This window comes from Chiloscyllium plagiosum, unplaced genomic scaffold (genome assembly GCF_037043375.1).
Source record: "Chiloscyllium plagiosum isolate Xiang-an unplaced genomic scaffold, Cpla_swu_hap1 HiC_scaffold_1, whole genome shotgun sequence".
Classification (NCBI taxonomy): Eukaryota; Metazoa; Chordata; class Chondrichthyes; order Orectolobiformes; family Hemiscylliidae; genus Chiloscyllium; species Chiloscyllium plagiosum.
Genome location: NW_028270139.1, coordinates 156,577,704 through 156,600,070, shown reverse-complemented (window position 1 = coordinate 156,600,070; position 22,367 = coordinate 156,577,704). Strand labels below are relative to the sequence as shown.

The 22,367-nt window shown below is 42.7% G+C and overlaps 1 protein-coding gene across 7 annotated transcripts in view; it reads right to left on the bottom strand.

Annotated features, from left to right (window-relative positions):
• Positions 1 to 278: 278 nt before the first annotated feature.
• LOC122551859 (transcription factor COE3-like) overlaps positions 279 to 22,367 on the bottom strand; it is a 474,992-nt gene continuing 452,903 nt past the window's right edge. For 2 of the 7 annotated variants that reach the window (XM_087991762.1, XM_087991765.1), the window contains exons 15-16: positions 20,732 to 20,929; positions 6,240 to 12,531 (exon numbers count right to left, since the gene is read on the bottom strand). In XM_087991762.1, coding sequence (XP_087847888.1) covers positions 12,500 to 12,531; positions 20,732 to 20,929 — 230 coding nt within the window. In that variant the 3' untranslated portion in view covers positions 6,240 to 12,499. Of the gene's footprint in view, positions 2,161 to 6,239; positions 12,532 to 20,731; positions 20,930 to 22,367 lie in introns of those variants that run through there. The other 5 variants (XM_087991763.1, XM_087991769.1, XM_087991767.1 and 2 more) reach the window with 5 other exon arrangements.

Genomic DNA, 22,367 nt, shown 5'->3' with positions numbered 1-22,367 from the left:
ACGCTCTACTCTCAAAGACATCCCACCAGGGTATAGCCCAACGGGTGTATTTAAAATCACAAACGTTTGGAGTGGCCCTGATGAAGAAACAGCGCTCTGAAAGCTTGTGATTTTAAATAAACCTGTTGGACTATAACCTAGTGTTGTGTGAGCACTGTCTTTCTCCACCCCAGTCCAACATCAGCATTTCCACATCATACCCCCAAAGAAGTATTTAATCCCGGGAGTGAGAATGGTGGATGGACCCAGAATACAAAAAGGAGAGACCAGAAGTAAAGGTGTTTGAATTAATTTATTTAGGAATTGTAAAAGTCATCATGAAGACACTGATATTATACACGGCTTTAAGTACAACTTGAGCAAGAGTTCAAAGAAAATAAAAACTTTTTAAAAATCACAAAGTGTTAACAGCATTTCTTTTTTTTTCAAACTACGTACAAAAAAACACAACGGAGAAAGGATTATTAAGCAACAGACTGGTACCAGTTTCATTTCACAAGAACAGCAAGCATTTAAACATATCGTACTGTACAGTACTTGGCAAAACCCCATGTAACCCAGAGAATGTTCAACCCTTTGATATCAATATATACACAGCCTGTACATTGCACACACACATACATACACACACACACACACACACTCTCTCTCTCACAATTTCGGTGGAAATATCACCTCGTGCTAACGTTACTATTGCCCAAAACCCCTGTTCAATCTGTAGACTCTGAGCCTGAGAGACCAGACGTTCTCAACTTTGATTCCCTCATTTGCACCAGGTTGACTGATGTTAACCAGTTGGGGAGGTGTAATTGGCCCCAGTGTCTCCTTACCTTCGGGTGGTGGGGGTCACAGAGTCAGGGGTGGGGTAGGACAGGGATACGATGTGGGGAACCATTGAGGAAGAGGGAAGCGAAATGGGGACAGAATTATTTACAAAATTGGGATGGGAAGGGAGGAAGGTTTTAATCTTGATTGCTTGGAAATCACTAAGAAAAAAGGCTCCTGAAGTGATTGCTATGGGAGAAAGGATATCATTGGAGAAGGAAAAAAAAAGACATGGGCCCACTTGAGAAGCTTGCTGGCCCTCAGTGAATCAGCATTGGAACAAGTGAGAGAGTTAATCCAGGCACGATCAATGTCATTCTATGGTATGGAATGAACAGGCACCATTGAATAACTAACTGGTGGTAATTTCGCCAAGCATGTGTTGAAAGACATAAGCTCACACTCATAGACGCACCTACTGAGAGTCAGGTTATGGTTAGATGACAGTCAGAGTGGGAACCTTGGCTGGTGTTTGTCCCCATCCTGAACCCATAGGATCCTGAGACCAATTACACTGTTCATTGAGTGACAGTTACTAAAAACAGCATAAGGTATATATTGTGCTAACACTTCTGTGCTTCCCATCAATGTTCTAATGCATGGTGTGGTATTGCCCTCCCAGTGTGTGTTTAGTGCTGTAATGTCTTCCCAGATTACAAAACATTCTCTGGAATTTATTTGGATAATGTTATTCTTTGTGCTTATTGACAAATACAGCTGGCATTGGAATTCATTTTACCATTTGTACCAGGTGCCAGCATCAAACTCAATTGGGCAGGGCACCACAGAATCAATTTATAGTAAAGATCCCTTAATTGGTGTGGACTTGTTGAGCCAAATGGCCTGTTTGCACACTGTAGGGTTTCTATGATTCAGCAATCCCACAGCACATACAGCCACGGCTACTTTCACAATAAAGCTCCATATGCACTGTCCCATCAAATGTTCCCAGGTATGGCATGGATTTGATACAGAGTAGATCTCCTTCTATACTGTCACATTAAATGCATGCAGGGTAGGTACAGCATGAGTTAGATTAAGAACAAAGCTTCCTCGACACTCTCCCCCTCAGACATTCCCAGGGCAGGTACTGCATAGAGTTAGATACAGAGTAAAAGCTCACTGTACGCTGTCCTCATTAATTTTTCCCACAACAGGTACAGCACAGAGATAAATGTTTTCTCATTCATTCATGGGATGTGGGCTGGGCCAGCAATTATTACCCATCCCAAGAGTCAACCACATTGCTGTGGGTCTGGAGTCACATGTAGGCCGGACCAGGTGAGGATGGCAGTTTCCTTCCCTAAAGGACATTTGTGAACCAGATAGGTTTTTCTGAAAAATAACAATGGATTCATAGTCATCATTAGACTCTTAATTCCAGATTTTTATTGAATTCAACTTCCACCATCTGCCATGGAGGTATTTGAACCTGGATCCGCAGAACATTACATGGATCTCTGGATTAATATATTTTATTACTGTTTTAAATTGAAATGAAAGCTGCATCTACTGTCCCCCCTCAAACACTCCCAGGACAGGGACAGCACAGAGTTTGATACAGAGTAAAGCTTATTCTAAACTGTCCCCCTTCAAACACTCTCAGGGAATTAGATACAGAGTAAAACTCTCTCTACACTGTCCCCATCAAACACTCTCAGGACAGGAATAGCATGGGGTTAGATACAGAGTAAAGCTTCCTCTACACTGGGCCCATCAAACATTGCCAGGAGAAGTACAGCATGGTATTGGACATAGAGTAAAGCTCCCATTACATGATCCCATCCAGGCAAGTATAGACAGGTGCTAGATGCAGAGTATTGCAGTCTCTATTATGCACCCATCAAACACTCCCACAAGCTCAGCAATGAAAAAGCCATTTGTTCTGGTATCAGTGTGCCCATTTGACGCACTCATTGCACACATTAACATAAGAGCACCACACTTTTACATTTCACTCTCCCTCCCAGCGATTCCCAAATCAATTTTCTTCCATTGTTCATGAGGTGGATTATGTTTTCAATCAGATGGTCAGTTTTAACAAATATCAGACCGCCCTTGAATCCCCACCCCTACCACCCCTGACCTCAGGTGGCCTTCTCATTGTGTGCTTCTCGATCAGTGAGCGATGGTATTCACTCTTTTCTTCCCTGGGCTGCTGACAATCTGCTAGAGTTAAAGAAACTCTCCAAAACTGCACTCAAGATGTGCAGATGACCTAATCTGGAGGCAGTTTCAGCCTTAGAGATGAACCTTGATTTGCAGTCACGCAGACATGTTTTAACTTGGAACTAAATGGTGAGAGAATCCGTCAGATATCAGTCCATTCAGAACTGAGCTCCTAATCTCTGATACTTAGGCTGCTGGACACTTTTTCAACGTCCAGGCCTTGTATCACAATAGAGTCATACAGCACGCAAACAGACCTTTTAGCCCAACTCATCCATGCTGTCCAGGTTTCCTAAACTGAGCTGGGCCCATTTGCTTGTATTTGGCCTATATTCCTCTAAGTCGAAGAGTGTAGTGCTGGAAAAGCACAGCCGGTCAGGCAGCATCAGAGAAGTAGGAGAATCAATGTGTCAAGCATAAACTTTTCATCAGGAAAGCTTATGCTCGAAACGTCGATTTTCCTGCTCCATGGATGCTGCCTAAGCGGCTGTGCTTTTCCAGCAACACACTCTTCCACTCTGATCTCCAGCATCTGCTGTCCTCTAAACCTTTCCTATACGTATATCTGGCCGAATGCCTTTTCAATGTTGTAATTGTGCCTGCATCTATCACTTTCTCTGCCAGTTCATTCCACATATGAACCACCCTCTGTGTGAAAAAGTTGCCCCTCATTTCCTTTTTAAACCATTTTCCTCTCACCTTAAAATTATGCCCCGCTAGTTTTGAACTCCCTTATCCTAGAGAAATGACCTTCCCTATTCACCTTATCTATGTCCCTCATGATTTTATAAACCTCCATAACAGTGAGCCAGTGAAAAAAGTTCAAGTCTATCCAGCCTCTCCTTATAAGTCATACCTTCCAGCCCTGGTGACATCCTGGTAAATCTTTTCGGAACCCTCTCCAGCTTAATAATATCCTACCTGTAGCAGGGTGACCTGAAATTCTCACAGTATTTCAAAAGTGGCTTCCCCAATGTCCTGTACAATCTCAACGTGACATCCAAACCTTTCGACTCAGTGCTCTGAGCAATGAAGGCAAGTGTGCTGAACACCATCTTCCACATCCTGTCTACCTGTGAGTTTTCCAAATGAATTTCACTTGGAAACAAATGCTCACACATGAGTTTGCCTGTGTGTGAGGATGTGCATGGTTTATTTTGTCAAAAATACAAAATAACTAATAATCCTACCAACCAACCATAGCCAATTGTTGGAAGCTTTGTGTAAAAATGAGGAGGCAAATATCTGTGTAATTGTGGTAACCAACTGAGCACTAACTCCAAACCAACAAACTCTGCAAAGTTTCTCTGTATTTAAATTAACACTTGGTCAGCTGATCTAATGTCCCCTAATGTTTTGGTTATTAATTTATGGGAAATGGGCATTGCTGGCCAGGCTGATATTTATTGCCTATCCTTATTTGCCCAGAAGGCAGTTAAGTGTCAACCACATTGCTGTGTTTCTGGCGAGAATCCCTACAGTGTGGAAACAGGCCATTCAGCCCAACAAATCCATGCTAACTCTCCAAAGAGCATCCCACCCAGACCCATTCCCCTCCACTCTCTCTGAATTTCCCATGGTTAACCCATCTAGCCTTCACATCCCTGGACATTATGAGTAGCACAGCCAATTCATCTAGTTTTCACATCTTTGGATGGTGGGAAGAAACCGGAGCACCCAGCGGAAATCCACGCAGACACAGGGAGAATATACAAACTCCACACAGACAGTCATCCAAGGCTGGAATCAAACCTGAGGCTGTGAGGCAGTAGTGCTAACCACTGAGGCACCATGCTGCCCAAGGTAGGTAAGGCTAGCAAATTTCCTTTCTTAAATAGGATTAGTAAACCAGACGGATTTCCCCTGGCAATTAACAATGGTTTCATGGACTCTTAATTCGACCAGATATCATAGCAGGATTTGGATCTGGGTTCCCAGAACATTACCTAGGTCCCTGGATTAACAGCCAAACAATAATACTACTAGGCCATCATCAACCATTACCATCTGACAACCCTACTCCCCTAAGGGTTGACATTTTGATTTGCTTTATTTATTGTCATGTGTATTTTGTTACAAAATACAATGAAAACTGTCGTGTTGTGTGCTGTGTGCCAACTCTGCTACAACAGGCCTTAGAACCACTTACTCTATAACATGTACACCCTTCTTCAAGAGAAGTTGTGAAGGTAAACCTAACAACTCAGAGGGTAAAACCAGTAAAAAAAATCTGTAATACTTGAAAATGAACATACTGGTTAACTGGAGAATTGTTCTGATGTATGCGGACAGAAAACATCACTCGCAAGTTTTGTTCCAAATTACAGAGGCTTTCAGAAATGACAACTAGCGGGAAAATGTTGATAGTTCCTTAGGCAACATGGAGGGACACGGGCGGCACAGTGGCTCAGTGATTAGCACTACTGCCTCACAGCGCCAGGGACCCGGGTTCAATTCCCGCCTCAGGCAACTGTCTGTGTGGCGTTTGCACATTCTCCCCGTGTCTGCGTGGGTTTCCTCCGGGTGCTCCGGATTCCCTCCCACAGTCCAAAGATGTGCAGGTTAGGTGAATTGGCCATGCTAAATTACCCATAGTGTTAGGTGCGTTAGTCAGGGGTAAATACAGGGTAGGGGAATGGGTTTCTCTTCGGAGGGGCGGTGTGGACTTGTTGGGCCGAAGGGCCTGTTTCCTCACTGTAGAGAATCTAAAGTAATGGATACAATTCTAAAGAGAGTGAAGAGCAAAGGGACTTGAGTGTACATGTAGGTAAATCATTGGACTTACCAAGATAGGTTGAGAACACAGTTAAAGTACACAGCATCCTGGACTACATCAATATGGATGGGGTACACAAAAGCTAGGAAGTGAATGATAGTAAGTCTGTATAAAACACTGATTCAATCTCATCTTGAGTACAACTTTATATTCAGTTCTAGGTACCACACTTTAGTAGGGATGTCAAGGCAGAAAACATTCATAGAACTAGTTCTGGAGATGATGAATTTCAGTTGTGTAAAGAGATCGGGGAAGTTGGGACTGCTGTCCTGGAAGAAGCTTGATAGATTAAACAATTAAAATCATTGGACAGAGCAGATATGGATAAAGTGTTCACATTGCTTGAAGAATCAGGAATCAGAGGGACACTAATTTAAGTAATTAGCTGAAGATGAAATGAGGTAAAAACAAGGACTGCAGATGCTGGAAACCAGAGTCTAAATTAGAGTGGTGCTGGAAAAGCACAGCAGGTCAGGCATCAGGATGAAGGGCTTTTGCCCAAAACGTCAATTTTCCTGCTCCTCGGATGCTTCCTGACCTGCTGTGCTTTTCCAGCACCACTCTAATTTAGACTGATGGTGATATGAGGAAAGGCTTTATCATTCATTTGTGGGATGTAGACTTTGATGGCAAGGTCCACATTTACTACCATTCCAAAATACACTTGAATAGGTGGTGATGAGCTGCCTTCTTCAACTGTTATTGTCCTAGGGGTATAGCAACACCCACAATGCTGTGAAGGGAATTCCAGGATTTTGACCCAGCAACAAGTGAAGGAACAGTGATATACTTCCAAGTCAGGATGGTGAGTGGCTTTGATGGGAACTTGCAGGTGGTGGTGTTCCCATGTGTCTGTTGCTATGTCCTCTCTTCCCTGCTGTTATTAGACTGATAAATAAACTCTCTAAATTCAAATAATGCTGACCTTGCTAATGTTGCTCTTGCCTAACACACGCCCTGTGTGATGTAACTTTTACGCCTGTCTAGTTTTTGCTCACTCTATGATCTGCATGTCCTTGTTTACTCTGATGTGCCTGTACTGCTCGTAAACAAAGCTTTTCACAGTACTTCAGTACACATGACAATATATCAAACAAGTCAAATGGTACACGTGCTTGGAAGATTGTGTCAAAGTCACTGACAGATTTTCTGCAGTACATCCTGCAGATGACACACATTGTGTAATGAGTTGACAGGGCTTGGAGTACAGTGACTGAGAGTATGGCAAAGGCAGGGACAATGAAGGTTTTCAACTTTTGAAAAGGAAACATTTTTGCAAGTCAACAGTGCAAAAGCAGGGGAGTACCATGAGTTGAATGACTCCTTCAGAGGGAAAGCACAGATGTATGGCTGAATGGCCTCCTTCTTAGTTGTCATCATTCACTGATCATATAAATGACCTATATCCAAGTTTTAATTTGGAAGTCACACAACACCAGTTATAGTTCAATATATTTATCTAAAATCATAAGTTTTCGGAGCACTACCCATTCGTCACCTCTGAAAGCTTGTGATTTCAAATAAGGCTGATGGCCTATAATCTCGTGTCACATGACTTCTGACCTTGTCCAACATCGGTACCTACACATCAAGTTTTAAATGTAATTGTTTACATGGGATGCCCACCTTTACATCAATTTTCAAAATATATTCTATTTCATATCTGCCTGTTTTATCCTTTGTGCCCTTTGATTGCTGTTTTCTGAATAAACAAGTGAACTTCTTGCTTACAAAAGAAAGCAAATATTGCACATGAGAAAGCATCTAGATCTACCAATATTACAGAATAAATAACATAATCTCTGAACCCATTATACAAGATCCATATTATGTATTCAGAATAATTTGCACCAAGAGCCAAATTACCTATAAAACTACATTTTCTTTAAACAGTGGAATCCCTGCCACAACCACAGTGTACAGAGAATCTGAAGCATGCTATAAAGCCCTACTTAAGACTGGCCAATTCTGATCTTGTTGAAATGTGATCAGCTTCAATAAAACAACTCTATAAAAAAAATTCCCAGGATATGAGTGATGGTAGTAAAGTGCTTGCATCCAACCCTAATTGCCCTTGAGAAGGTGATGGTGAGACAACATATTGAACTGCTGAAGTCCATGGGGTGTAGGTACACTGACAGTGTGAGTCAGTTGTAGTACCACTGATCTAGGGGCCCAATCTAATGATTTTGAGGGATGGGCTGAAATTGTAACAGGATAAACGCTGAGAGAATATGTCACCTCATGGACGAGTCTGGGACCAGGGATCATAGACTTAGAATAAAGGTTAATACCAACTTAATACTAAGGAGGAATTTCTTCTCTCAGAAGCTCGTGAATCTTGTGGAGAGTGTTGGGGGCACAGTCCTTGTGTATATTTAGGCTAAGATCGATAGATTCTTGATCAGTTGGGGAGTCAAGGGTTACGGGGAAAGGGCAAGAAAGAAGATGTGAGGAATGTCAGATCATGGCTGATCGTATTGAATGGCAAAGCAGGCTCGAGGGGCTGAATGGCCTTCTTCTGTTGCTACTCGTATGATTTTAAGGTAGCTGGGATTAATTAAATTCAAGTAATTAAATATAGAATTGCATGTTGGTAATAGGAGCCGTGAAGCTATCAACAGCTATAATGACAGCCCTAACCATCTGATTCACTAAAGACCTTTAGGGAAGGAAATCTGCCATCCTCACTTGGTCTGTCCTAAAATGTGACTTCATGGTTCAAAGTCAACCACAGTAGTGTCTTCTGAAATGGCCATTCATTTCAAAGGCAATTAGGGATTTGAATTGTGATGCCGGTACCCATGAAAGAATTCTCTTTTTACAAAAGGGATTTTGACCTGCCAACACTGAAGGAAAGCTTAATACAGTTACACGTCAGGATGGTTCTTTAGGCTTCCACTGACTTCTCACCTTGTTATTCTAGGCAGCAGGACGGGAGAAGTCACAGGCTTGGGAATGAGTTTGAGTGAGCAACATTTGGAAAACACACTCTCACCATGAAGTATAAAAAAGGCCACTATCAGCTAATGTAAGAAAGGTTTTAATCTGCTTCAAGTCATCCCCATGACACAGAGGACCCAGGAAATGGTTTAAATAATGGGTTACTATTGCAAACAAAAAAAGATTACCATGCATTGATGCAGCAACTTATTCATCTTTCAAAAATGTATCATTGTACAAATTCAACGAATTAGTAAAAATCTGCAACAGAAAGTTAGATTATTAACAATGATTATGGAGAACTGTAAAAATAATCTGGAATTATTAACGAGCGTCAGGACAATTTCTGTCCCTGCTTCATCTGGCCTACATATATCTCCAGCTCAGAGCGATTATGGCGTTTCTTAATTATCTAGCAAGCCGTTCTGTGGTATCAAACCAATTAAAAAAAAACATTTTGGAAGTAGCTACATCACAAGTTCTGCTTGAGAGTAACTAGAGGTGGGCAGCATAATCTGGCCTAGTCAGTGGTGCTCACATCCCATGAACGTATTTGAAACATTCCACTTTCCTGCCATCGCCCCAAACCCTTGTTTTGTCAAGTCATATTATTTTAATATGTGTGGCGTGGTAGTTGATGCACAGCTACTGTGGTTAGGCAGGCAGAAAAGTCATTTGTGCACATCAAGATTCCAAAATTAACAGTTTGGAACTTTGAAACATAGGACTCAGGAGCAGGCCATGAGGCTCTTTGACTTTATTTTGCCATTTGATAAATCAGGGTTGGTTAGATTGTGTTCTCAACACCATTGTCCTGTTTGCTCCCTCAGAATCCATGATTCACTTCTCCATCAGGAATCTATCTAACTCAGCCTTGGATATGGTCAATGACTCAATCTTCACTGGGAATGAGAATTTAACACTCTAATGACTTTCCAAAAGAGAAAAAGAAAATCATCTCATCTCCACCTTCAGAGGAAGATCTTCTACACTCAACCTGCAGCCCTTGGTTCTAGTCTGGCCCTCAGGGTAAAATATCTTTCTTATCCACCTATCAAGTCCTTCATTTGAGATAGAAGGATATAGGATCCCACTCATTCAAGCACATTGAGCTTTTTTCTTGCAGAGTAACCTTAGATGCGGTCCTCAGGGTCCGAAATGTTTAAAAATAATGACTTCTTATGTTTCAAAACTCCAATGGCTAAATGCCCAACCTGTTCCACCTTTCTCTATAGAATCACAGAGTCATTGAGTCATAAATCATCCATTCATTGCAGGAATGAGTCATGTGTTCCTTCTGTAAACTGTTTCTAGCATAGTTACATCCTTTCTCAAATAAGGAGACTGAAACTTTATGCTTTGCTCCAGAAGTGATCACACCAAAGCCCTGTACAATTATAATTATCATCCCTACTTTTATCATCCATTCTCATTGCAACATAAATATTTCCTTGGCTTTCCCTGTGTTTATATGCATTTATGGTATCTATTGTGATTCACATACCAGGACACCAAGATTGTTCGTATCAACAAGGTTAGGAATCTCTCTCCATTTAAATAGTGTGTTGAGTTTCTATTCTTCCTACTAAAGTGAACATGTTCACATTTCCCACTCATGAGCTCATGAACCCATCTGTAGCCATCGTGATTTCATTTAAAGCTACTTTGGAGCACCAATGGACTCATGCCTGGCCACCAGTCTGTAGTGTGACAAGATCAGATTTTGCATCATTAAGTTCACAATATAGCAAACATCATTGTTTGACTAATTGTGTTTGGTCCCTGTTATCCCTGATGAGAATGGAATTTGCAGTGAGCATGGGATATTAAGCAAAGTGTGCTATGGTCAAGTACTTGTGCTCAACGGGAAAAAATCAGCTCAATGGCCTCCTGTCTCCTATTTATTAATTGACTTGGAGACAGTAAGGACTGAAGATGCTAGAAGTTAAAATCTTTCAGCCCAAAACATTGTCTTTCCTGCTCCTTGGATGCTGTCTGACTTTCTATGCTTTTCCGGCTTCATATCTGTTGACTCTTGTATATTAATCTTTGACAATTCCACCCCCATCTCCTCCAGCTGAACCTGTCATGTCTGACACTAATGTACCCAGTTGGGTTGCCAGCTGGTGTAGGACTTGTGTTCATGTAGCACCTGTCACAACCTCAGGATATCCTGCAGGATTTCCCAGACAGTGCAGCACTTCAGAAGTAGGAGCAAAGTAGGACACATTGGCAGCCAATTTGAACATGCCCAACAGTGTGAAAATGACAAAACTATTTGCTTTGGCGATGTTGGAGGGTGGATAAATGTTATCGGTGAACCATGGACATTTTCCTGTTTGTTTTCAGAATGGTATTGCCCACATGAGGGAGCTTCTATTTAAATAAAAGAGCCTACTTCTGACAGTGCTGCATTCCCTCGGTTAAGTATTGGAGGACATTTGTGCAAATCTCTGGAGCAGAGCTGAAAGGCACAACCTCCTGACTCTTGGGTGGCACCCACTGAGACACGAATTCACATACGAAAAGCAAATTGGAGACACCTTTGTGAAAACCTATCTCCATTGTATCTGTGCAGACCTTGTTCCCAGCTGGATTGGGCCTGGTCAGATTTGTTTCTTTACCCAACTCCTCCTGTTCTTTATACAAAGAGTTGTGAAGCTGAATGTTCTTGCCCATTAGGTCAAGCACTCAGGAAACTTGGGATCTCGCGCTGTGACAGAAACACCACGGACGGAATGCTCTGGAGCCCTGGGAATATTCTGTGCAGTGACGAGCACGCCATCTGGAACTTTTCAAAGAGCCGCGGGATAGGCCTGGCTGGATAATTCCTCGCAAGCTTATGCTTCACGAAAGGGATGTGATGGACATTGGTATGATGGCTTCTGCCCAAGGTGACAAGAGAAACAGAAAAGGGAGAGGGAGAGAGAATTCCATGAGATTTAATTGGGATGCTTCTCATAATATTTAAGTAATATGTCACCACACCTTCAGGAGCAACAGGCTGTTTGGGGAACAGCACACTGGTGTACAAAGGCTACCACAACCATGTGGGATCTAAAAGGCATGGTGTGATCAAACCTTCACTGATGATACAACCAACGTGGTCCTCCCTTTGTTGAGTATTCTCTCTTGACTCCTCTTCACGTTTCTTCACACAATCTTGTTGGCATCAACTGGAAGTGATTTTGATGCTAAGATGTCTCTCAGTTCTCCTCTCACTGTTGTGACTGTCATCAATGTTAAGAATTTCTCGTCTCTTCGCTCATGTCCCAATACTCTTTGTTCCATACAGAATAAAGGAAAAGAATGAGGAACTGATCTCCTTGATGTTGGCTTTTCGAATGGTTGTGCTCATAGTCATTGGCCCATTTGAGTGAAAGGAGACAGGGGGGTGGGGTATGCTGGATGAGGAGATCGGGAGGGGTGCAGAAGGGGGTAATTTGGAGGTTTGAGGAGTCTAGGAAAGGTTGGGAAGTGATGGTTGATGGTGGGGGGAGAGGCAGGTTAAGTTCATTATCTGTCTCCTGCACATCACCTCCCATTGTTTAACACACGGACAACTGCTCAGAGTATCGCTTCAATAAAAAAATTCTAAGAGTTCACGGATAAAATATTGTCATTGCATGAAACGTCTCAAAATAAAGGTGCGGGGGTGTGGGGGAGGTGGTTGGGGACAGACGAAATAAAGAAAAAGAGGGGGCGATGTTGGGGCCTTGTTTCCTGTTTGGCTCCATCTGTTGACGTGTGGAGCTGTTTGCCTTCATCATGCATAAGCTGCCTCTGCTACATCGGAGGAACTATCAGGCCAGACATGGCTTGAAGACAAAAGGAAAAAAGAAAGAGGAATGACAAGTTAGACTGGAATGGCCACCCTTGCATGCATTTATTGAAATGTAACACCACCTAACAGGGCTCTTTATGTTGTCCAGCTGCTCCCTAGGCCGAACATAAGAAACAGTAATGGAAATAGGCCATTCGACACCTCAAGCCTGCCCTCACCTTTCTATAACATCAGGGCTGATTTGTCCCAGGCCTCAACTCCTTATTCATTCCAGCTCCTCATAGCCCTCCCAAAAATTCGTCTGCAGTCTATTTAAACACTTACAGTGATCTAGCCTCCCCAGCTCTCTGGGATCGAGAATTCTAGACATTCACTAAGAGACAGAAAAAATTCCTTCGCATCTCAGTTTTAAGTGCGTGCCCCCTTAAATTGTAACCACATCACCCAGTTTGAGAACTACCCCACTACTAGAAGCATCTCCTCAGCATTTACCTCATTAACCCGTGTCAGAATCTTGTATCTTTCAATACGTTCAGCCTCATTCTTCCAAAATCTAATGAATAAAGGCTTTAACCTGCTTAGCTGGTCTTGACAAATCAACACCTTAATCCCAAGAATCAGAGTCCTGAATCTCTTCTGAACTGCGTCCAATGCCTATATATTCTTTACTAAATACGGGATCAAAACAATACATAAAACTCCAAGTATAGCCTCACCAACACTATGTCCAACTGTATTAAGATTGCTAAATGTTTTAATTCCAACCGCCTACCAAAACAAACTAAAATTCCACTTGACTACTTAGTTCTTTGCAGGATCTGATTACTATCTTTCTGCATTTCATACACAAGAACTCCCAGAGCTGTATTGTACTGTGTTTTATTTTAAATTCTCTCCTTATTTAAATAATAGTCTGCCTTTTGATGCTTCTTGCCAAGATGTTCCAGCTCACACTTTCCGAGATTAAACTCGACCAGCCAAATTTTTGCCCACTCCCTCATCTATTTTCCCTCATAACTTCCGTTTGTCAACCCAACATTCCATCTCACCCAGTGTTGTATAATCAGCACATTACATTAGATATTACGTTCTGCCCCCTCCTTCAATATAAACAGCAAATAATTGATGCTCTTACATTGATCATTTTGACACTTCATTAATTATATCTTTACAACCTGAAATAAAACCTACTAATTCCGATATTCTGTGTGTTAGCCAATCCTCAATCCATGTGAAGACATTAGCTTCAATACTGAGAACTTAAACCTTGTGCAAAAACTATTTATGGGGCATCTTATCAATTACTTTCTGGAAAATCCAAATACATGACATTTACTGGCTCCCCTTTATCAACTCTGTGTGTTATATCCTCAAAAGAACTCTAGCAAACTTATCAAATTTCACAAAACCATGTTGATTTTGTTTGATGGTCATGACGTCGAGATGCCGGTGTTGGTCTGTGCTGGACAAGGTCAGAAGCCACATGACACCAGGTTATAGTCCAAAAGGTTTATTTGAAATCATAAGCTTTCGGAAGTGACTTCACCTGATGAAGGGGAAGCACTCCAAATGCTTGTGGCTTCAAATAAACCTATTGGACTATAACCTGGTGTCATGTGACTTCTGACATTGTTTAATAGTGTTAAGCTTTTCTAAATGCTCTTTTACTTTAGTAATAATAGACACAAGCATTTTCTCAATGACAAATGTTACATTAATTGGCCTAACGTTTCCTGCTTACAGGCAAAATACTATGGATGCTGGAAATCTGAAACAAGCACAGAGGATGCTGGAGACACTCAGTAGGACAAACAGCGAAACAGAATTAGCATTTAGAGTACAGTACGATTCATTGTCAGATCTGAGTAGTAATGGAATTGAAACATTATCTCTGGTACTCTCTCCACTGATGCTGATAGATCAGCAGAGTTTCTCCAGTATTCTTTGTGCTTGTTATAGTTTCCTGTTTTCTGTCTCATTCTCTTCTTTGAAGAGGCGCATCACATTGGTGGACTCTGATCCATTAGAATCCGTCAGAATGCAGTGAGTTCTCTGCAGCTATTTCTTTCAAAACCCTTGAGTGCATGACATCAGGTCCTGGTGACATGCCTGCTTTTAGTTCCATTTGTTTACTGAGTACTCCTTGTGCACAACATCACAAAATGGTAACAGCCAAATTTAGTGGGCAGTTGGGAAAGCAATTGCAATTGAAATTGGAAGCCTTTGTTTAAGTATTAAAGTAGGGAGGTTTTGATAAGACCTGGTAAACCACACATACTGTTATCAGTATCGAGCCCTTTATTGAAGGAAAGCTATACTGACATTGAGGGCAGTCAAGAGAAGGTTCATAGAATCCCTACAGTGGGGAAAAAGGCAATTGGGTCCAATAAGTCCACAGCGATCCTCCAAAGAGTAACCCACTCAGATCCATTCCATTACCACTCTATATTTACCCCTGATGTATGTACCTAACCTACACATGCCTGAACACTACAGGCAACTTAACATGGCCAATTCACCTAACCTGCACATCTTTGGACTGCGGGAGGAAGCCAGAGGAAACCCACCCAGCCATGGGGAGAATGTGCAAACTCCACACAGACAGTCCCCAAGGCTGCAATCAAACCCAGGTCCCTGGCGCTGTGAAGTTACAGTACTGAGCACTGAACCACCATGTCATTCATTAGGCTGACCCTGGTTAGGGATGAACTATCTTATAAGGAGAGGTTGAATGGATTGGGCCTTCATTCACTGGAATGAGAGAGGTCCTCATTCAAACATATGAGCTTCTTACATTAACAGTTCGATGCAACAGGTTCATTCTTCTTGTGGGAGAGTCTAGGGTCAGAGGGCATAAGCTCTGAATAAGGAGCAGAATATTTAAGATAGGAATAAGGAGGATCTTTTTCTCTCAGAGAGTTGTGAATCTGTGGAATTCTTTATCACAGAGGGCTGTCAAGGATGGATCATTAAGCATCTTCAAGACTGAGATGGACTCAGTAAGAGAATCATGGGTTATGGGGAAAATGCCAGGAAGTGGGGTTGTGGATAATCATATCAACCGCAATCTAATTGAATAATGGAGCAGACTTGATGGGCTGAATGGCCTACTTTGGCTCCTTAAGCGAATGGTCTTACTTTGTCCCTCATGATCGAGAATGTTACTATTTCTTCCCTCCGATTAGGATCTGTTATCTTTGGGATGTTTATCGTGTTTTCTCCCATGAAGACCGAAGCAAAACATTGATTTAAATTATCTGCCATTTTCCAGGCCTCTCTGAATATTGAATGAATCTGAGCTTTATTCTCCTTTTCCCCCATCAGAGTCAGAGCCAAGCTCCTAGGAAGCAGTGCCATCCTAGTTCCCAGTCGCGAGAGTTCTTATTCTCCAGGTACTCCCATTAATTAGCCTGGGCCTGGATTTGAGCTGAAAGCCAGGGACTAAATTCACCAACCCTTCCAGGAGTGTTCTGGAGTTTCTGGAAATGTTTTGAACCAAAACAAAATTAGAAGTTTTGAAAAAAGTAGGTACCTTCCTACACCTTCACAAGAAGGCAGCCATTTTGAACATCACTCAAATCACACCTCTCGTTGTCTATCTCTCTTCCACTTATTGATATTTTCACACTTTCCTTACATCCTTTCTAACCCACATGAATATTAATATTCAAGGACTCTTCTATACCTGCCCATGGTTTGTTGCCTAACCTGGACTTCTTGCTTTGCATATAAACCTTGGTTTCTGTTTTATTAAGATATTTCCCCTCCATGTGATGAAGGCACATCACAGCTCTTCCAGACAGTCTGAGTTGCTCCCTTTGATGGGCATGTTGTAGCCTGGAGCTATAGACAGTGATGATGCAGTCTCTAGTGTTCTTATTGTCTCATGTGGGTTAGTGGGAGTGTATACTGGCGGGCAATTCTCATGACCAATAACCCATTTCCACCCTCAGGGTTGGGGGTAGCAAATGGTGGTATCCTCAGTGAATCCTGATCGGGAGCAGTGATCCCTGCTGGCTTTATTACACATTAATAACCCATAGATCACAGGAGGAAACCAATGTCCAGGTGTGATTAGAGAATTCAGCGGACAGGCATCTAACCTGGAGCACTCTGCTCTGCTCCCCTTTATAAATTTAAAAATCACACAACACCAGGTTATAGTCCAACAGGTCTATTTGGAGGCACTAGCTTTCAAAGTGCTGCTTATTCATCAGGTGAAGAAGCAGCACTTTGAAAGCTAGTGCCTCCAACCAAACCTGTTGGACCATAACCTGGTGTTGTGTGATTTTTAAGTTTGTCTACTCTAGTCCAACACCGGCACCTCCAAATGATAAATTATAGAATCCTGAGATTGCATGTAGGGACCCATATGCTTCCTGCCCCCCCCCCCCCCCTCCCCTCCCCTCCCCAACACACACACACACACAAAGAATATCCCAGCCAGTCCCATCCTATTCCCAAAGCCCCAAATTTACCATGGCACCATTACAATGTTTGAAGGACATTTGGGTAAGTAAATGAATGGGAAATGTTTGGAGGGATATTGGCCAGGAGCAAACAGGTAGGGCGAGATTGATTTGGAATTATGTTCAGTGTGGACTGGTGGGAATGAAGGGTCTGTTTCTGTGCTGTATCACTCTATGACTAACCCACCTAACCTGCACATCGTTGGGTTGGACACCACAAGTCAATTTAGCATGGCCAATCCACCCATCCTGCACATCTTTGAACTGTGGGAGGAAACCAGGGGAAACCCAAACAGATGCAGGGAGATCATGCAAACTCCTCGCAGACAACAACCCAAGTGTAGAAGTGAACCAGCGTACCTAGCACTGTGAGGTAACAGTGTTAACCACTGAGCTCTATACCACCCCATTATGTTAGCCAGTTTGCAGCCAATCCATCTCAGAACCCTCAGGGAGAGAATGTGCTCTCCCATTGTAGGAATTTTGGGTCTATACCAAGGTTCTTCACAACTCCCTTGTGTCTTTCTTAATTGCACTTTGAGCAGAAGGTATTTGGCACACTTTCCTTTATTGGTCAGAGCATTGAGTGTAGGAATTGGGAGGTCATGTTGTGGTTGTACAGGACATTGGTTAGACCACTTTTGGAATGCTGTGTGCCATTCTGGTCTTGCTGCTATCGGAAGGATGCTGTGAAACTTGAAACGGTTTGGAAAAAGATTTACAAGGATGTTGCCAGGGTTGGAGGATGTGAGCTATAGGAAAAGGCTAAATAGGCTCAGGCTATTTTCCCTGCAGAAGCTGAGAAATGACCTTATAGAAGTTTATAATATCATGAGGGACATGGATAAGATAAATAAACAAGGTCTTTACCCTGGAATGCGGAGTCCAGAAGTAGAAGACATAGGTTTAGCCTGAGTGGGGAAAAATTTAAAAGGGACCTAAGGGGCAACGTTTTCACACAGAGGGTGGTGCATATGGAATGAGCTGCCAGAGGAAGTGGTGGAGGCTGGTACAATTACAGCATTTAAAAGCCATTTGGGTGGGTATATGAATAGGAAGGGTTTGGAGGGAAATGGGCCAAATGCTGGCAAACAGGACTACATTAATTTAGAATATCTGGTTGGCATGGACGGGTTTGTCTGAAGGGTATGTTTACATGCTGTATGACTCTATGACTCTAAGTTGCTAGCCCTCCAGCACCAACTTATCTTAGTGTGAAACAATGACTGCCTTAAGATACAGTAACACATCAGAGCCAGGAGTGTGACATGCTAAAGTTTGGTGGGAGCATTGAGAAAGGGCAGAATTAACTCACAGATAAGATCTTAAACAAGATACAGGAACCGCGAGACCTGGGGTTGTGCGTGAACAAATCACTGAATGGAGTGGAAGTAGAAAAGACTTTTAAAAATAAAAGCATTTTAACATTTGATTATATTCATCGAGGAATAGGGTATGAAAGACAAGCCATTAAAGAGCCTTTTTAAATCACCGGGTCGGCTACAATTGGAGTATTTTGTTCAGTTCCAGCCACCGTACTTTGAGAAGATTACTGAAATTTTGGGAGTGGAGATTTACCAGAAAGGTACTGGGGATGTGGAAAGTCAGGATTGTTCTCATTAGAGTTGAGAAGGTTAAGGGAAGATTCAGTAAAGACGTTCAAAAGATTAATAAGGAAAACTTGTTTCCACTGGCAAGAGGGTCTGTAACCAGAGAAGAGAGGTTTAAGATAATTGGCAATAGAATCAAAGGAGTGTTGTGGAAATGTGTGTGTTTTTTATAAGTTACAGAGCATTTTTAAAACATATCTTGAATCCAGTTCTGAAAAAGTAAGGACATCTGTCGTAATAAAAGTGAAGTGCTGCGGATGCTGCAGAGCCGAAATAAAAACTTAGCAGAATGTTTCGAGTCCAGTGACTCTTCAGAATTCTGAAGAACATTCTGAATAGTGGACTTGAAACATTAACTCTGCTTCTCTCTCCAGAGATGCTGCCAGACCTGCTGAGATTCTCTGGCAATATCTATTTTTAATTAACAAAATCTGTCAATCCTATCACCACATAACTCCAATCCTTTATTATCTGATTGAACCTTAGTGACCCCCAGGAAAGTTGACAGTGCATGGATAAAAATCCCTAACATTTCCTCAGGGCAACGGGCTGACCTTGCCAGTATTGTTAACATCAGGTGGAGCATCAATGGGGAAAGTGCTGTCCTGGCTCAATCGTTTGAAGGGTCTGTTCCTGTCAGTGAAATTACTGATAAGTAAGGTGGATTGTCAAAGCTTTTAAGCTACACTCCTCAGGACAAACGTAAGGATGGCAAAATTGGTGAGATAATTTAAGATTTGACGTTTTTGCATTTGTCTTGATGAGTGTAAGACGAGGAGCCTCATCAAGTCATCTTTCTTTTCAGGAACACTCATGTCTCCTATAATTCTATCCTGGTCATTGCCGTCACTGGCATGCTGATGCTGCCTCTCCACATGCACCCAGATAGGTGGTAGTGCAGAATCGCTGGCCCTGGAGGAACGCAGGTGAGAATCGGCACTTTCAGGAGCAGGCAGAGTTAAACCAAAATTGGATGTTACCAGAGACGGAGGGGAGCAAGTGAGAGGCAGTACACTTTAGACAGGTCCTGAGTTTTTACAGGGATTCTATAGGGACTCCATCTTTGTGAGACTGATTGACCCCAATCCTCATGGAAATCCTACACGGTGACAGCTCCTTCCATACTGCGTGCAGCAAGCCTCCAGGTGGTCCCACCTACATTGTGAACATTGAGCAGTTATAGAATCATAGGGTCATACAGCACAGAAACAGACCCTTCGCTCCAACTTCTCCAAGTTTTCCAAACTAAACTCGTCTCACCTGCCTGCGTTTGGCACGTATACCTCAAATCCTCACTATCCATGTATTTGTCCAAATAGCTTTTAAACGGTTTAACTGTACCTGCATCAACCACTTCCTCTGGCAGTTCATTCCACACACGAACCACCCTCTGCTTGAAAAAGTTGACCCTCAGTTTCCTTTTAAATCTTTGTCCTTTCACCTTAAACCTTTGCCACCTAATTTTGAAATCTCCCAACACAGGGTAAAGATCGCTCTATCAATGCTCTCATGAATTTATAAACCTCTATAAGGTCACCTCTTAACCTCCTACACTCCAATGAAAAAAGTCCCAGCCTATTTTTATAATTCAAGCCCTCCATCCCCTGCAACATCCTGGTAAATCTTTTCTCAATCTTCCCCAATTTAATAATAACCTTCCTGGAGCATGGCAATCTGAACTGTACATGGTACTCCAAAGTTAGCTTCACCAATGTCCTGTACAACCTCAACATGACGTCCTAACTCCTACATACAATGGTCTAAGCAATGAAGGCAAGTGTGCTAAACATCTTCTTAACCACCCTGTCTACCTGTAATGCAACTTTCCAAGCTCTATGTACCTGAACCCTTGAGTCTCTCTATTGGACAAAATTACCCAGGGCCCTATTATTAACTGTGTGAATCCTGCCCTTGTCTGTTTTACCAAAATGCAATACCAATCTTAAGGAGAACATCCCCACTGAGGGTGAGGAGAGAGATGGGTTCAAAGTCTACCCTGCTAGCCCACCAACTGGTCAATGCCAATTTCATCTGCCCCTTTCCTTGTGAAGTTACTTGCCTGACATAACTGCCAGCGAAAAGAGGATGACGCGCTTTGAGAGTAAGCTGAATTAAAAGAAGACGCGGTGGCGGAATGCGGCAGCTGGTAGCTCACCTTGCAGGTTGTTCCCATTGGAGCCGGTGCAGGTAGGGGGCGGAGAGGCCTGAGGCCTAACGACAGGGGCAAAGGCGCTCTTCTGTTTCACTGCAGAGATCATATTGACAGGAGAGAATGAGAAAATGCCTGGGGTAGTGTTACCATTGGAAGACAGGGTGATGGAGGAAGCCGTCATGGGAGGACTGGACGGCACGACTGCAATAGAAGACAGATAGGAAGGGAATACACGTTAGCATTTATAGCGGTTAAGGGAAGCTGAGCTATAGATCGCCTCAGACTGCATAAGCGACATCTTTCCTCTCTGACCCATGTAATCTATTCTCCTCTCACCCAGACCACTCTTCCAGCTAGCTTTGAGAAGGCCGTTCAGTTCTGGGTGCCACATCGCAAGACACAGGCCCATGGGAGCAATTGGACGGGATCGCTGGAACAGCACTGGGGCATCAAAAGAATTATCTGATGAGGATACATTGCATAAACCTTGGATCTATTGTACTCTCATAAGTTTGGAAGGTTGTGGGGTACCTAAGAATGGGAGTAGGCCATTCAGCCCCTCATGGCGGAAGTGAGGACTGCAGATGCTGGAGATCAGAGTCTACATTAGAGTGGATCTGGAAAAGCACAGCAGGTCAGGCAACATCCGAGGAAAAGGAAAATCGACGTTTCGGGCAAAAGCCCTTCTTTCACATCATCTTTCCTGGTGTAGGGCTTTTGCCTGAAATGTTGATTTTCCTGCTCCGCATTCAGCCCCTCATGTCCATTTCGCCATTTAATGAGATCATGACTGACCTGTGGCCTACCTCCAAATACCCGCCTTCAACCTAATCCAGGTGGTTAGAAACAGTTCAAAGGATTCATTTGGGAAGATGGATGGAACTTGTTTTTGCTGAGAAGGTCGAGAATAGGATCACAGCATTTTAAAACCAGAGTTAGGCCATTCGGGGAGAATTCAAAAGGTCTTATTTAGAGGTGCATGGATAAATAGACAAGGTCTTTTCCCTGGGGTGGCATCCAGAACTAGATGGCATAATTTTAGGGTGAGAGGGGAAAGAGGGCCTAAGGGGCAACTTTATCACGCAGAGGGTGGTACGTGTATGGAATGAGCTGCCAGAGGAAGTGGTGGAGGCTGGGACAATGACAACATTTAAAAGGCATCTGGATGGGGACATGAATAGGAAGGGTTTAGAGGGATATGGGCCAAGTGCTGATAAATGGGACTAGATTGGGTTGGGATTTCTGGTTGGCATGGACAAGTTGGACCGAAGGATCTTATAGGATCAAGGATAACCCAAAGGCATTTTATGCGTATGTGAGAAACATGAGAATGACGAGAACGAGGGTAGGTCCAATCAAAGACAGTAGTGGGAGACTGTGTATTGAGTCGGAAGAGATAGGAGAGGTCTTGAATGAGTACTTTTCTTCAGTATTTACGAATGAGAGGAACCATATTGTTGAAGAGGAGAGTGTGAAACGGACTGGTAAGCTAGAGGAGATACATGTTAGGAAGGAAGATGTGTTGGATATTTTGAACAACTTGAGGATAGACAAGTCCCCCGGGCCTGATGGGATATATCCTAGGATTATGTGGGAAGCAAGAGAGGAAATTGCAGTACCGTTGGCAATGATCTTTTCA